Source organism: Apiospora phragmitis, assembly GCF_038363925.1.
Source record: "Apiospora phragmitis strain CBS 135458 chromosome Unknown utg000010l:1.0-9815664.0:1.0-9183399.0, whole genome shotgun sequence".
Classification (NCBI taxonomy): Eukaryota; Fungi; Ascomycota; class Sordariomycetes; order Amphisphaeriales; family Apiosporaceae; genus Apiospora; species Apiospora phragmitis.
The window spans coordinates 7,381,117-7,394,172 of NW_027117409.1; the positions used below are offsets into that span (position 1 = coordinate 7,381,117).

The following is a 13,056-nucleotide window of genomic DNA, read 5'->3' on the forward strand; positions in this document are numbered from 1 at the left end:
CAGGCTGGCTGTTGTGTCGCAAACACCAGCGAGTGGAGGTATCGTTTGACTACCTACGTAGGAGCGAAAGTCGCTGGACTTCCAATTGGCGCGCTATCGATAAACTTTTCAGCGGACCCCTCCGGAAGCCGTCATTTTTGGGGGTCCTGATGGTTAGAGACTTAGAGTTCTGACTTCCACCCACCGTGCACTAACAAAACGTTCGATGTTCAGTGCATCAACTCCATCCAGTACCTAAAGATAGACCCCGAACCGAACAAGCATTGGCGTTCTAGATCGGGAGTAATAGAGCTGTCTTTTTGTATTCGTCACTGCTTTACACTTTCTTCGCTCGCACACGTATTCATCAGTAACAACCTACCTGTTCTAACCGTAGCGCTGCTACAATGCGTCCGTCAATCCATCAGGTCGGCCGCGCAGTGACCCGTGGGCTACACACGGCCATCTCGACCCCACGTCCCACACGATGCTTTCACCAGAGCTCCGTGCTGTCTCTGCCCCGGCGGCGCAATTTCTTCACTTCAAATAACCTGCTCGCCGCCAATGGCGAAAAAGGCGATGTCTCCGCATTGGAGGCTGTAGGCGACGAAGCAACCGAGGACCCAGCGACCCCGAGGGCCCCTGCGACAGGGACGGCGGCGGCAACGATCAAGCCACGGCCTACGAGACCAGTGGCATCGAAAAAGCGCCGGAGCGCCGCGGTGAAAACACAGATCCAAAAGGCTGCCGCAAAGAAAGATAATCTGACTTGGGGGGGTTCGGAAGTGCCGGAGGTCAACTACGAGAACCAAATACTGGCGATTTGCGTCGCGCAATCCTTCGACATGGAGAAGGTCGAAGAGATCCTGACCCTGCACAACTACGACCTCGATCCGGACGCGGCGGGTCTCAACACGACTACGGTCATACATGCGAGGGCAGCAAAGGGCGACATCTTCGTCTTCGACTCCGGCACCGTGGTGGCCTGGTCTGTTCCTTCCAGTGTGGTCATGAAAATTGCCACCAAGCAGCTGTTCAGTGCTGCCGAGGTCCCCCACGTAAAACGGGCAGAAATGGAAGAGCTCGAGTTCACGACGGACGAAGCCAGGGATACCAGCTACATGAGAGGCGAGGAGGTGGTGCTGGGTACAAAAACCGGGAACACTGAGGGCAACGGCTCGAGTGCCGATGTGACCTGGGCCAAGGTTGCCTTCTCTAGCGGTCTGGCCCGAAGCCCGAAACTGGCGGTTCTGGAGAACCAGATGGAAGAGTTCAACGAGAATGCTAGGCCCATAGCCATCACGCTGAAAGGCGGTTCGGAGATGAACCAACCGAGGCCCTTCATCCTGAAGAAGACTGGCGAGCTGCTGAGCTTGAGATCACAGCTTAATGAGTACGAGCTAGCCGAGTCCCTCCCGGATTTGTTCTGGGATAAGGAGTCGAAGCTGGAGCAGTACTACGACCGTGTCGGCAAGGCACTGGATGTGGAGCCGCGCATTGCCCAGTTGAACAAGCGGATCGACTATGCCAATGAGCTGGTCGCTGTCATGAGAGAGATGTCTAGTGAGAAGCAAGGACACCGGCTCGAATGGATCATCATCATTCTCATCACCGTCGAGGTGGGATTCGAACTGAGAAGGGTCTATATGGAGGAATTTGGCAACGGCCGGCCAATCAGAGAGAATCTGCGGTCATCGTCATGATCGTCTCTTGTGTAACTAGTATTGCGAGTTTTGAAGTCTCACGGAGCGGAACCAATATGATACCCAACTCTAAACCGAAAGTTACTTTCTCTAATCCAGTATTCTTCAATCGCGGTGATTTGCGAAAGGTGGCATGGCACAATACTGCTTGCATCGGCTCGACTATCACAATACATGTAAGCGGTGACCACATACGAATGCCTCTCTCATCAACTGATTATTGACAAGTATGTACGTCCAAATTATGCCCGTCATATATACTCGAGTGTCCAAGCTGAGACTTAGCATCTGCTACCCCTTCAAGGTCCCTTTCGCCCCATTACTATTGTTCTATGATTATGTCTTAGCTCGGTCACAAAAGTCGGTAGCTAAATGCCTGGAAACTCACGCTGGTAGATATGCATGTATCTTGGTGTCCCGCAAGTCCACTCTGGCCATTGTGATGAGTTCCATGGCTTCGTCCTTGCTCATGTTCCCGTATCTTGTAAGTAGTGCCAGGGTCATAGATTCTAGTCCCTCCTTGTTAAGCTCCACTGCGTGATGTCGATATTAGTTGATGTCGGCGTTGTGGTAAGAGGGTAGGTGCCTGGGTTCTTACTCCAGAGTAGGCCCGCCTCCTTATTTCGTTGTCCTTTGGCCCACGGGTTCACTTGGACATTGAATATCATCAGTACGTGTCTGCAGCTTCTATGAGGTACGATGGAGACTTGTAAAGTCGCTTTGCCAGACGAACAATGGAGAGATTGCACGGAGGGTTGCTTACTTGGCCATAATATAGTCTCTTCTTTGACATCTGCAAGGCCTGCTTTTCTGAACATATCTGGTAGTTTGCCTATGTGATTGACGCGCCCGGCCTTCTGAAGGCACTCTGTGCCTGTATCCACTAGTCGTTTTATCTAGAAGAGGTCTATTAGTACACATATGGCTGTATTGGAGCTCAGGCAGACTGCTTGAGGACTTACAGCAGTGCCATCCCAGCTTCCGTCATCACAACGCATCGGGACTAGCCAGTCTTGTATCTCAAGCCAGCCATTGTCCTCGAGCGACGCGACTGCTTCATTTATAACTCGTTGCGTGTTATCGAAGCATGCAAAGACACTTCGTGCGTGTATGAAGTCAAATTTATGGGAGTATACCCATGGGAACTCTTCTACATCTTCGACCTCGAATTGGCAGTTCTCGGGTATCCTGGTTAATCAGTACATGTGGACGATTGCCCAAAGAGCATAGCATTCGGGGTAAGGCCTTACCTAGAAGGCGTAATGGGACTGAGGTCGTTGCCAATGATCCGCGCCCCTGGAAACTGATGGGCTGCCTCGCCGAATAAAGATGAGCAACAGCACTAACAGTTGGTTTACGCAAACGTGAGGCAACCAGTCTCTAACATACCCATACATATGGCCCATAGACCTATCAAGTGTCAATACTGCGTTTCCACCAAAGGCAAGAACTGATGAAGACTGACCAGTTCCCGTGCAGATATCTAGCACGTTGTAGACTTGGTCGATAGGCGACAAGAACAATTTACCCTCCAGCGTCAGAAGCCATATCTGATGCTCGAGTGCTATAAATGGAAACCCGTGAGTAAAGTGAGTAGCGGACGGCTCGGCCAAGCCGGCTTCGCGAGGAAGAGAGGAAAGACTCACCTTCACGTCTTTGTTCGCGCTACGGAACGTTCAGTCACGTAATAAAACTGACGCACATAAAAACGGGTTACGAAACTTACTTCATCGTTTGGCTGGAAATAGCCTTGCGCATTCATGCGACATTAGCCCGCTGACTGTAGTATACGTATTCGTGACTTACGACCGGCCTTGTAAGAGTGATAGGTTCTACCGTTCTCCTCGACAAAGTGGAACACTTCCGAGTCAGCTGTCCGCGAGGTTTCAAAAGTCCGGATGGTGGAGCCGCCATATCTGGAGGGACCGGGCATTTAGCTCAGAGCCGTGAAGGGGTGCCGGCAGGTTCCTCGGCCATGGTCACGCGAGATGGAGAGTCCGACTCACAATGCAATATCGCCCACACCACTGTCTCGGCTTTCTCGGGTCCCGCGCGCATTCTCATCACGATCAGCCTCGTCGGAATCCATGGCTTGCAGAAGCGATGACAGTAGGGGAGGAACAGCAGGAAAGTGTTGTCGTGTCACTAGGATCGATCGTCAAAGAGGGACTGCGTGTACAGACGTGTATAAGTGCGGCGGGGTGGATGCTTATAGCCGCCCGGACAAGAACAAGTTGAAGTTGGCGATATATTAAGTATGTATGCAGTGCAACGACGACACTCGCACTCGCGTACAGTAGTTTGGGGTGCCCTCCTGTTGAGAAGTAGCTAATGAATTGAGGTTGCGCGACTGGATGGGTTGCTAATAAGGTAGGCAATTTGAAGGGCGGGCAGTTTCTCGGTTTCGTTTCTTCTTCTGTCAAGTTTGAATGTGATTTGCAATGTCTTATGCAGCCTTTGCAGCTTTGCAGGGAGCGTGCGTGTGTCTGGATGACTGCAAGACGATGCAGCCTGACGTGGAGGCCTATTGGACAGGATTCACTGACCTCATGTAAAGCCCACCACCTGTAGGTAAGTAAGTACTTAGGTGCTAGGGTCGGGTAGATTGGTTGCTAAAAATGTCACAGGGACACAAATATACCTACTTACCTACCTTACTTACCAATTTCACGATAATGCGTTTCTACTGCGGGTTACAGCCTTCCCAACTACACAGATATAAGAGTAACCCCATTGCTGTACTTGGGCAATGGGCGATTTCACCAAATTGAGGATGCTCTGCATGACCTTCAGTGCTTTTCCATCCCATTCTCCCCCACCACCTACAACTACCTGATGCAACTACCTGCATTTACTCGATGTAACCTACAAGTACTCCCCACGTGGCCAACAGAAGCTCGTGAATCTCATTAGTTGTGGACGGCGCCCACTCGACCTTTTTTCCCACTCTCGACGCCGTCGTACGTGCCACAGTATTCATTTTAGGTACAAATACAGGTGGGAACACTACCTAGGTACTTAGAATGGATACCTAAACTTCAAATCCTCCCGCTGCTCGGAAGAGCGGTTTGCGGCACTATGCGGACTCACTCTTATCGGGACCCCGCCCCGCTCTTGCTACAGACCGGGTGGCCATGGCTGCGGCATGAGCAGGAGATTCCATGGTATTGCCCAACAAGAATTTTGCCAAATAAGGACTGTTATCATTTGACCGGAGAGATTACAACACACTTCGGTGGGATGGATCTTGGGAAGAATAAGCGCTTTGATCGCATCTGGCGTCAACAAACAAGCACTGGCAACAAGCCACCGCCATGAGCTATGTATGTAACTGGTTCCCCGGCTAGATGGCCGGATACACCCAGTCAACAAGCAAACATTCGAAATCTGGCCAAATCGTTAGGAGGGGCAGTGAATCACCGTCGTTACACACACAAGATGTCATGTCTCCAGCCTTACGGAGTATGCACGGATGGTAGGCTTTGGCCTGACCCCACGAGATCTACTTCCTTAACACAAGGCTTGCCTTAAATGTACTGATCAGCAGCCCTCTTCATGAATCCCGCGAAGAAGGAGCCCAACTGCCCAACTTCGCCTAGACCGCACACCTTGGAAACGTCTGATAGAGCCGGGAATCAGTGAGTATGAACCTTACAACCTGACCTGGAGAGGAGATGGGGTTTTGGGAGATAAGTAATATTCTAGGACTTACACTGATCCGGTCTTATCACCACCAGAGCACCGACTTTCGGCTCTATCCCGTAACTTTCGTAAGCATGGCCATGGCCAGAGTTGTAGCTCTGGTCATCACTGAAGACGTTCAATAGGCCTGCTTCTAATTAGCATGACAAAACAGATTTTGTGTAGATGGAAGAACTCACATTTCAACTTCAGTCTGCCTGTCATTGGTGTGAACACTTCGGGAATATGCTGCATTTCGATCTCTGTCCGCCTTCCAGAAAGTACAAGGACGACATGCAATATGCTGTCTGCTTCAGTCCCTTTCGGTACGAACTCACGCAATATACTTGAGAGTTCGTGCGAAACCTGGCCACATGGGCACACATTAACGCTGAATTGACATGATGGTACTTAAGCTCGTAGGGTAGTCCGTGACTTACCTGGTCTAGTCGTGCTGAGGCTTCGACATCACGAATGTCTCCAGCGAAGACTACAATATGCCAGCTAGAGTCCGAAGGGATGGCTCTGACCAATTGCATTGCCTTCGCATCACACACCCTGACAACCTGCGCGGACGGAAACCTCATGCCGACTTCCAGGCGCTTTGCCGAATCCCTCGCACCGCCCAAGCAGACGATGGCAGACTCGTCGTACTTCAGCGCCTGCCCGGAGATATACCGCCCCGACCTGACGATCTGCTCGCGGAAGTGCTCGGGGGTGATGCCGTGCTCCGTCCGGTACGCCGTGGAGAAGAGCCGGGTGAAGTAGCGGTCGAACTCGATGAGCTCCGCGGCCACCTTCTGCCGCTCCGAGACGTACGTCGCCAGCAGCCCGGGCGCCGCGCGCCCCCGCAGCACGGCGCCCAGCTTCCAGCCCAGGTTGTAGCCGTCCTGGAGGCTGACGTTCATGCCCTGCCCGGCCTTGGGCGAGTGCGTGTGGCAGGCGTCGCCCGTGAGGAAGACGCGGTGGGCCGCCGTGAAGTGGTCGGCCCGGCGCTGCCCGATCACGTAGACGGACCACCACGTGGTGTCGGCGATGTCCATCTCGTAGGGCCGGAAGATCCGCCACACCTTCTCGTGCAGGTCCGCCAGCGTGATGTCGGCGGCGGCGCCCGCGTAGTTGGGCAGCTCGATGTAGAACCTCGCGAGGTAGTCGCCCTCGCGCGGTATGATAATCAGATTACCGGCTTCCGAGTTGATCAGGGCTTTTTTCCGGATATCGGGGAAATTGGTACGCGGGTATACGTCCATGACGCCCCATACAGCATCGTGGCTATCTCCTATCATTTGGAAACCGAGAGACTTCCGGACGATGGAATGCGCCCCGTCGCACCCCTTTAAATACACGCCAGATTAGCAGACCACACGCGACTAGGAGAACATTGAGTATTCCATCGAATTAGGTGGTAAATAGGGTGGTTACTCACAATAACGTACTTGGCCCGCAAATGCTTCGTAGCTCCGTCCATTTTCGCTGTGACACTAACACAATACGCACCCGGATCCTCCGCTTGCTCTTGATCTACACTGACATCTAACACTTCAACCCCATATTCAATCATGTCTCTTCCTGCGGTTCTCGTCATCTCTTCCGTCATGATGCTATTCACCCGCGCCTGGTTTAGGATGACGTGCGGCATATGGCTTATCCCCGGTTCCGTATCAGGGGCGTAATGCGTCTTCGCGATGCCTTCCGTCTTCTGTTCTCCCGCTTTCTTCGACACCACGCCGCCGTCGCCGCCGTCCACCCGAGCTGCTGCTGCTGCATCCGGCTCGTCTAAGCCGATACCGTCAGAATGCGCCCAGAACGCGAGCTCGAGCACGTGGTACGCCTCTCGGAGAAGCGGCCCTTCGATCCCGAAGCTCTCGAAAACCTCGACCGTGCGGCACTGCACCCCGTCGGCCTGCCCGTGCTGCATGGGCCCGTCGCGGCGCTCTAGTATTTTGAAGTTGATGCCGCACCGCGCCAGCCAGATGCCGGAGCACAGGCCGGCGGAACCGCCGCCCACGATGAGGACGTCGTAGTCCGTAGATGATTCGGGTTGCAGCATGGTCTCTGTGCGTATCATACGGAAACAGTTAGGTCCTCAAGGTAAAGACCGAGAGACATGCGTAATAATGGGGGCTTCAATCTCTGTTTATGACGGATGAGACTTTGGGTATTAGAGTTTAGGTAGATGCGAATGCGAGGACTCGGGGGACTCGGGGCGCGTCGGATACCTTGTAAAAAGGCCGGCATGTGTTATTAAGTGCGGGGATCTTCTCCCAATGTTACTCACCACAACAATGTGTCTCCTTCCAAGTAAACGAAGCATGTGCATATTGACCCATTTGACAATATTCTTCGGACTTGGTCGCTTGCATGCGAATTGACACTCCATCGGAAATGTCCGTATGATTATCGTTTTGCTCGATCTCAGTACATGTGTGGTGCGTCCAAAGGCCGAGTTCATTTAAACCGAGAAACACCGGGACAACCATAGTGGCGATAGGAGTCTTCGTGGTATCGGAGGATTACCTGGAAACGAGATCACTATTCGGAATATGCTTGGACATTCAATCCACCACTGAGCTGCAACTAGGTACTGACAGAAGAGGCAAAGACTGGATGCATGGTAGCTTGGTCAACTAAATGAAACAAGAGCTTCCCAATACGATGAGCCGAGCATCTTCTCAAGTCTTCATCCTCTTCTAACTCATCCTTGTCTTCTGTTCCAACGACCACTGTGGCAGCAATAGCACCTTCAACAGTGTGCGAACCAACCTTGCAAGATGGAAAGCCTTCTTCGCTATCATGCCGTGGCACTATGTGTTTCGATCTGCCGCCATTCTTCCTCGCATGAACATAGCATATCCTCAATATCAGGGGAACATCCGAACAGTACATGGTAGATTAGTGCCGAGATGGTCTGTTGAAGACTTCTTGTCTTCTTGGACGATTCGCTTGACTTATTGTCACGTAGAGTCACAAATTTGAAGTGGTGTTTTCAGTAAGATAGCAAGCATATAGGTGATGCCTGGTATGTATTTGAGCTCGACACTTAGATCTACTTGCATGTAGGTTAGAGGTGTGGATTCGGAACGGATTGGAGCAGGTTCGAGGGCAGTTTCTCTTCTCACCCATCACGGCTGGACTGCAACGCCAACAAATAGGAAAACATGTCAATATACACCTCAGCACATGGAGACCAATCCCCCTCTGTGAATCAACCTGAATAGGCTGACAGAGGATTGGATGCGTTGGAAGTCAGGTTCGGAGAGCTTCAAGTCATGAGGTTGCAGTTGCAGTTGCAGTTGCAGGGGAAGATCATTGATCCGAGCTTATCCCAAAGTTTACTAGCGTTCTTTTGGGAGCAACCTGGAAGCGCTGCAATTCGTTGGCTGGCATTCTCGAGCTGTTTTGGTTGACTTGACAGGGTTTTTTTTTTTTACTCTGCCTCAGTCGACGTCAGCCTCCTTCTCTCCTGCTTTTACTGGCGATTAATCCCTATTCACTATGGTGTTGTGGAACGAAGTTGCTTCTCCGTCGACTTGTTCCTTACACCAAGTGGTTTGTTGTTGAATCGGTGCCTGTGTCCACGCTCTTGTTAACTTTACCTTGCCTCTACCAATCTCGGTTTTTTTGGGGCGGAACCGACGTGCACGTACCACCAGGCAACAATCGAGGCTGGCAGCCGACTGTCAGTCAGTCAGTGAACTGAGAGTTCCATTGCCTGCTTAACAAATCCACCTTTTCCTCTCCCTCTCTCTCGCGCTGCTAGTCGTAGAGTCGTAGCTGTTGAAGGACTGGGCCCATCCATCGAACTTGCGTTGACCGAGAACGAAACGCGCCTTGCCTTGTCGCCCGACAATTCCCTTAGCAGCACCACCACGTACCAACAGCCAGCAGCGACGAAAGGCAATAAAAAAAAAGCGCGACAAGCTCCCCTCCCCCGGCATTGGACATCATCCTTAACGGGCCGCAAACCACCTATTAACGCCAACGTCCATTGATTCAAGCCATTCTCCAATTTTTTGGTTGGTGTCAGGACGACGACTAGACAACAATCACCACGGGCAACTAATAGCTGGCCTTTCTTCTTAATCCATCAGTAGATTATATCTACCTACCAACCAACCACAGGATGGCCTCGCCCGTCGCGGCCGCGGCTGCTGTCCCGAACGGCCTACCTGACCCGTCGCAACAGCAACAGCAGCAGCAAGACTCGCCCGCGTCGCAACAACAAGATCAATCCCAGGATGTCGATATGTCCGACGCCGCATCGCAGTCGTCCATAAAGCGCAAACGCGAGAACAGCAGTGCAGCCGACACGACCGACCCGCATCAGAATGGCGCCATCTCTTCTCAACCGCGACACGACACGTCTGCCACCAACGGCACCGCAGAACCTACTGAGGCCGACAAAATAGCAATTCGCGATTATTTGCTAGTATTAGAGAGGTACGTGCATCCCCGCATCCCCAATCACCCCGGTGTACTGCCCGTCGCCCGTTACGCGCTGCGATGCGCTTCTCCTCGCCATGCACGCGTCCGCTAGGCTTTACTAATAAGTTGCAGCTATGACACAACGCCGTCTATACTTAAGCGACCGCTACCTGATTACGATCCTACCCAAGAGCCTTTAGCTAAGCGTCAAAAGGGCGAAGATGATAAAGAGAATGCCCAGCCTTCTATCGCCGACAAGGTCGCCTCCGATGGGTATGCCGGACTTGACGCCCTTGTCAAAGATATCAAGCTTGCCGTTGGCGCTCGGCTCGCCGATTTGCAGGCTGGCGAGGCTGGCGAAGCTGTTAAGCCTGATGACGGCATGGCAGCGAAGGTCAGAGCATTTAGTAAAAAGGCTCTGGAGCTTTTCCGTCGCGAGATGACGTACCCCATCCGACGCGCGACCCGGCGATATTGAAAGACCAGTCGCTTGCTAGTGACTTACACTCGAATTCGGGTGGGAACATGATCCTTAGTGTCTACGGCGAAGCACCTCGTCGTCACTTGTATTCCAGCCTTCAACAGCCTATCGCAACCGAAGAACACCCTGATGGTGTTATTCAACCACTACGCGAAGACTGTCTGCCCAGTGGGATCAAAATAGCCCATACGATCCCCTTCTCCTTCCCCTCTGCCATCGAGAAGGAAAAGAAGTCGAAGACACTGGGCGAGCTTTTCCCCGCTCCACGCAACTTGCCTTCGTTACAGCCACCCAAGGCACCCAAGAGCACCACCAAAGGACTTCAGGTTGGCTGGCATCGACCTGAGCTCACTGAGAAGTCGAAGTATCGGTCGGGCTCATATTTTGGCCAAAACATTTCCGCTGGCCGTTGGTTAGACTACAGTAATGCCGCGCCCCCTTCTCAGATCATGACTAAGAAGCGTGAACGCGCCCTGAGTCTTGCGGGCACCAAGCCTTCCTCGTCTGATATGGAAACCTCGGAAATGGAGGCTCTTTTCCGCGGAGCCTTCTCTAGCTTTGCACCTTCTAAAGACGATTCGGCTGCTATGGTTTCGTCCGGCCTGATCAGTCAAACGATGTGGTGGCATAAGGTTGGCAAGCGCAATTTTGACCGGTTGCTCGAGAGCGAAATGCCAGATGCTGATGTCCCTGAAGAGGACAAGGACAAAGACATTGAGGTGCCCTTGGATGAGGACTTGATCAATGATGCCATCGATAAGTGGGATGACAGGATCGATCCCAGTCTGGAAGAGATATGCAATCCCAAGAAGTCTGATGCTGAAAAGGACGTGGACGACATTCTGCAAGAGGTTTCGGACATGATCCAGACTCTAATCTCCTTCCAAAAGAACCGCAACTTATCCCTTCCTTCTGTCGCCAACCAAAGCAGCCGATATGCGGCTGACCCGGCGCAGAGCGACATGCTCACAAGTGGTTCGCCTGTGCAACCATCAGCTGAGGAGACGGCGACGTACGAAACTCTGAAAGCTCAACTTGCCCTGGTCATACAGATGCTGCCGCCATATGCCGTGGCTCGGCTCAATTCAGACAAGCTCGAAGAACTGAACATCAGCACCAAATTGGAGATCCGTTCTGATGAGTACCAAGGCATTATGGAAGAGGACGAATCGTCTGCGCGGGCCAGGTCTGTGCAACAAACTGCGACGGCCCCACGGCCTGTAAACAATCGGTCTTCCAGTTCATCGGCCAATTTACAGTACAGCGGTACTCAGTACCAGGGGACCAATCGTACTCAAATGCCCGGGCCAGGTTACTACGGTGCTCAGACGCCTGCACGTGCAGCATCGGGCATGCAACGGCCACCGCCAAGCATGCCTCAGTACACACCGCAACGCTCTGCTTCGACAAGTTACCGCCCGCCTAACGGTTATCCCGCCGGCGCTAATTACCCTCCCCAGCAATATGCTAAACCCGCGTACAACCAGGCTAACACGCCGTACGGAACGCCGGCTCAGAATCGGCCTCCTTACCAGCCTCAGCCACCTTACCACTCTACTCCTCAGGCGCGCTACCCACCTGGTCCTGGTCACCAACCCCCATACCCGCAACCGGCTTACCCACAACAGCAGCCGCCTCCAGGCGCCACTCCTCAGCAAGGATACAACCCGTATGCCAATGGCACGCCCAACTTGCCGCCTAGGAACATATCGCCGCACATCCCTCACCAACAACCTCCGTATATGCAACAGCAACAGCAACAACCTCAACAGCAGCCGCCGCCGCAACAACCCCCGGCGTATAACGTCGGCACGCCTTCAAGGCCACCTTCATATGGTGGTCAACCTAATATGGGCCCAAACCCAAATCATCAATATTATCCAGCAGCCGGTAATTCCCCAATGCCGCAACATAATCATAGCCAAAGCCAACACAGTTCCCAGGGCACAGCATTCCACACGTCCATCAGTCCTAACCAGGTTCAGCAGGCGATGGATCAAGCCAGGGCTAAGTTCGATGCGCAGAAGAATGCTCAAAAGTCTAATGCAGGTATGCGCCATTCCATGACTGGCCAGGGACAACAAGTTGGCGCCCCTGTAGGCCTTGGTGGCATTGGTCTGGGCGGTGCGAGACCTTCTGTCCCCGCTGGTGCCAATTACGCTTCCAGTCCTAGTCCCATCCACCAGGCTGCATCACCAGCGATACCGAATGCGCCCTCTCATATGAATGGAAATCCGGCCGGCGGCTCGCAGGCAACATCGGCAGTTGTACCTAATGGAGTCCCGGTGAATCATCAGCAAGCATAGAATGCTGCTTCCTTCAATCCGCGGGCAACTTACTTGGCCCAATTTCCCTATGGTTCTGCGAGACATCCACCAGGTGGAGCTGGAAACCTAATAAGATAGGACTTGTTCTAGGCGACAGCTACGTACAAATGCCTGACTCCCTGACCCCGGTCCCGAGCCAGGCGCTTGGCTCGTGTCGGCTAGCATCCGCAAAGACAGCGATCTCTCGAGCCACAATACCCTTCGAGGGCAAGGGTGACGACTGTGCGCTGAACGTTGGTGTACGATGAATAGGTAAACAGAAAAGCAAGGGAAAACGGCGTTGGATTTGTTAGTACTAGGTTTGTTTCAGGAACATTTGCTTTCCGGCCAGCAATCTCTGCCTATAGAGGATTCATAAGGTATAAAAGGTCGACTGGTGAGCGGCGTTGGTTAAAAGGGCGCCCAGTGCCTAATCGGCTGTGGTCCGCCCTGGTTGAGGTCCCTTCTTCTGTCCCTGTTA

General features: G+C 52.8%; 4 protein-coding genes across 4 annotated transcripts; 2 read left to right on the forward strand and 2 right to left on the reverse strand.

Moving 5' to 3' along the window:
- Window positions 1-386: 386 nt before the first annotated feature.
- On the forward strand, window positions 387-1,682 carry PG994_012007 (uncharacterized protein; the record flags this gene model as incomplete). Its single annotated transcript, XM_066863416.1, has 1 exon — window positions 387-1,682. The coding sequence occupies one exon, from the start codon at window positions 387-389 to the stop codon at window positions 1,680-1,682; it is 1,296 nt and encodes a 431-aa protein (XP_066712526.1).
- A 390-nt stretch (window positions 1,683-2,072) lies between these two features.
- On the reverse strand, window positions 2,073-3,771 carry PG994_012008 (uncharacterized protein; the record flags this gene model as incomplete). Its single annotated transcript, XM_066863417.1, has 5 exons — window positions 2,073-2,215; window positions 2,446-2,578; window positions 2,645-2,870; window positions 3,072-3,347; window positions 3,689-3,771. Coding segments are annotated over 5 exons (861 nt in total), but the record flags the coding sequence as incomplete, so codon positions are not given.
- A 1,438-nt stretch (window positions 3,772-5,209) lies between these two features.
- PG994_012009 (FAD binding domain-containing protein) lies at window positions 5,210-7,413 on the reverse strand (the record flags this gene model as incomplete). Its single annotated transcript, XM_066863418.1, has 5 exons — window positions 5,210-5,301; window positions 5,395-5,511; window positions 5,564-5,729; window positions 5,804-6,697; window positions 6,790-7,413. The coding sequence occupies 5 exons, from the start codon at window positions 7,411-7,413 to the stop codon at window positions 5,210-5,212; spliced, it is 1,893 nt and encodes a 630-aa protein (XP_066712528.1).
- A 2,073-nt stretch (window positions 7,414-9,486) lies between these two features.
- Window positions 9,487-12,575, forward strand: PG994_012010 (uncharacterized protein; the record flags this gene model as incomplete). The annotated part of the gene is made up of 3 exons (XM_066863419.1): window positions 9,487-9,803; window positions 9,921-10,232; window positions 10,325-12,575. The coding sequence occupies 3 exons, from the start codon at window positions 9,487-9,489 to the stop codon at window positions 12,573-12,575; spliced, it is 2,880 nt and encodes a 959-aa protein (XP_066712529.1).
- Window positions 12,576-13,056: the final 481 nt, after the last annotated feature.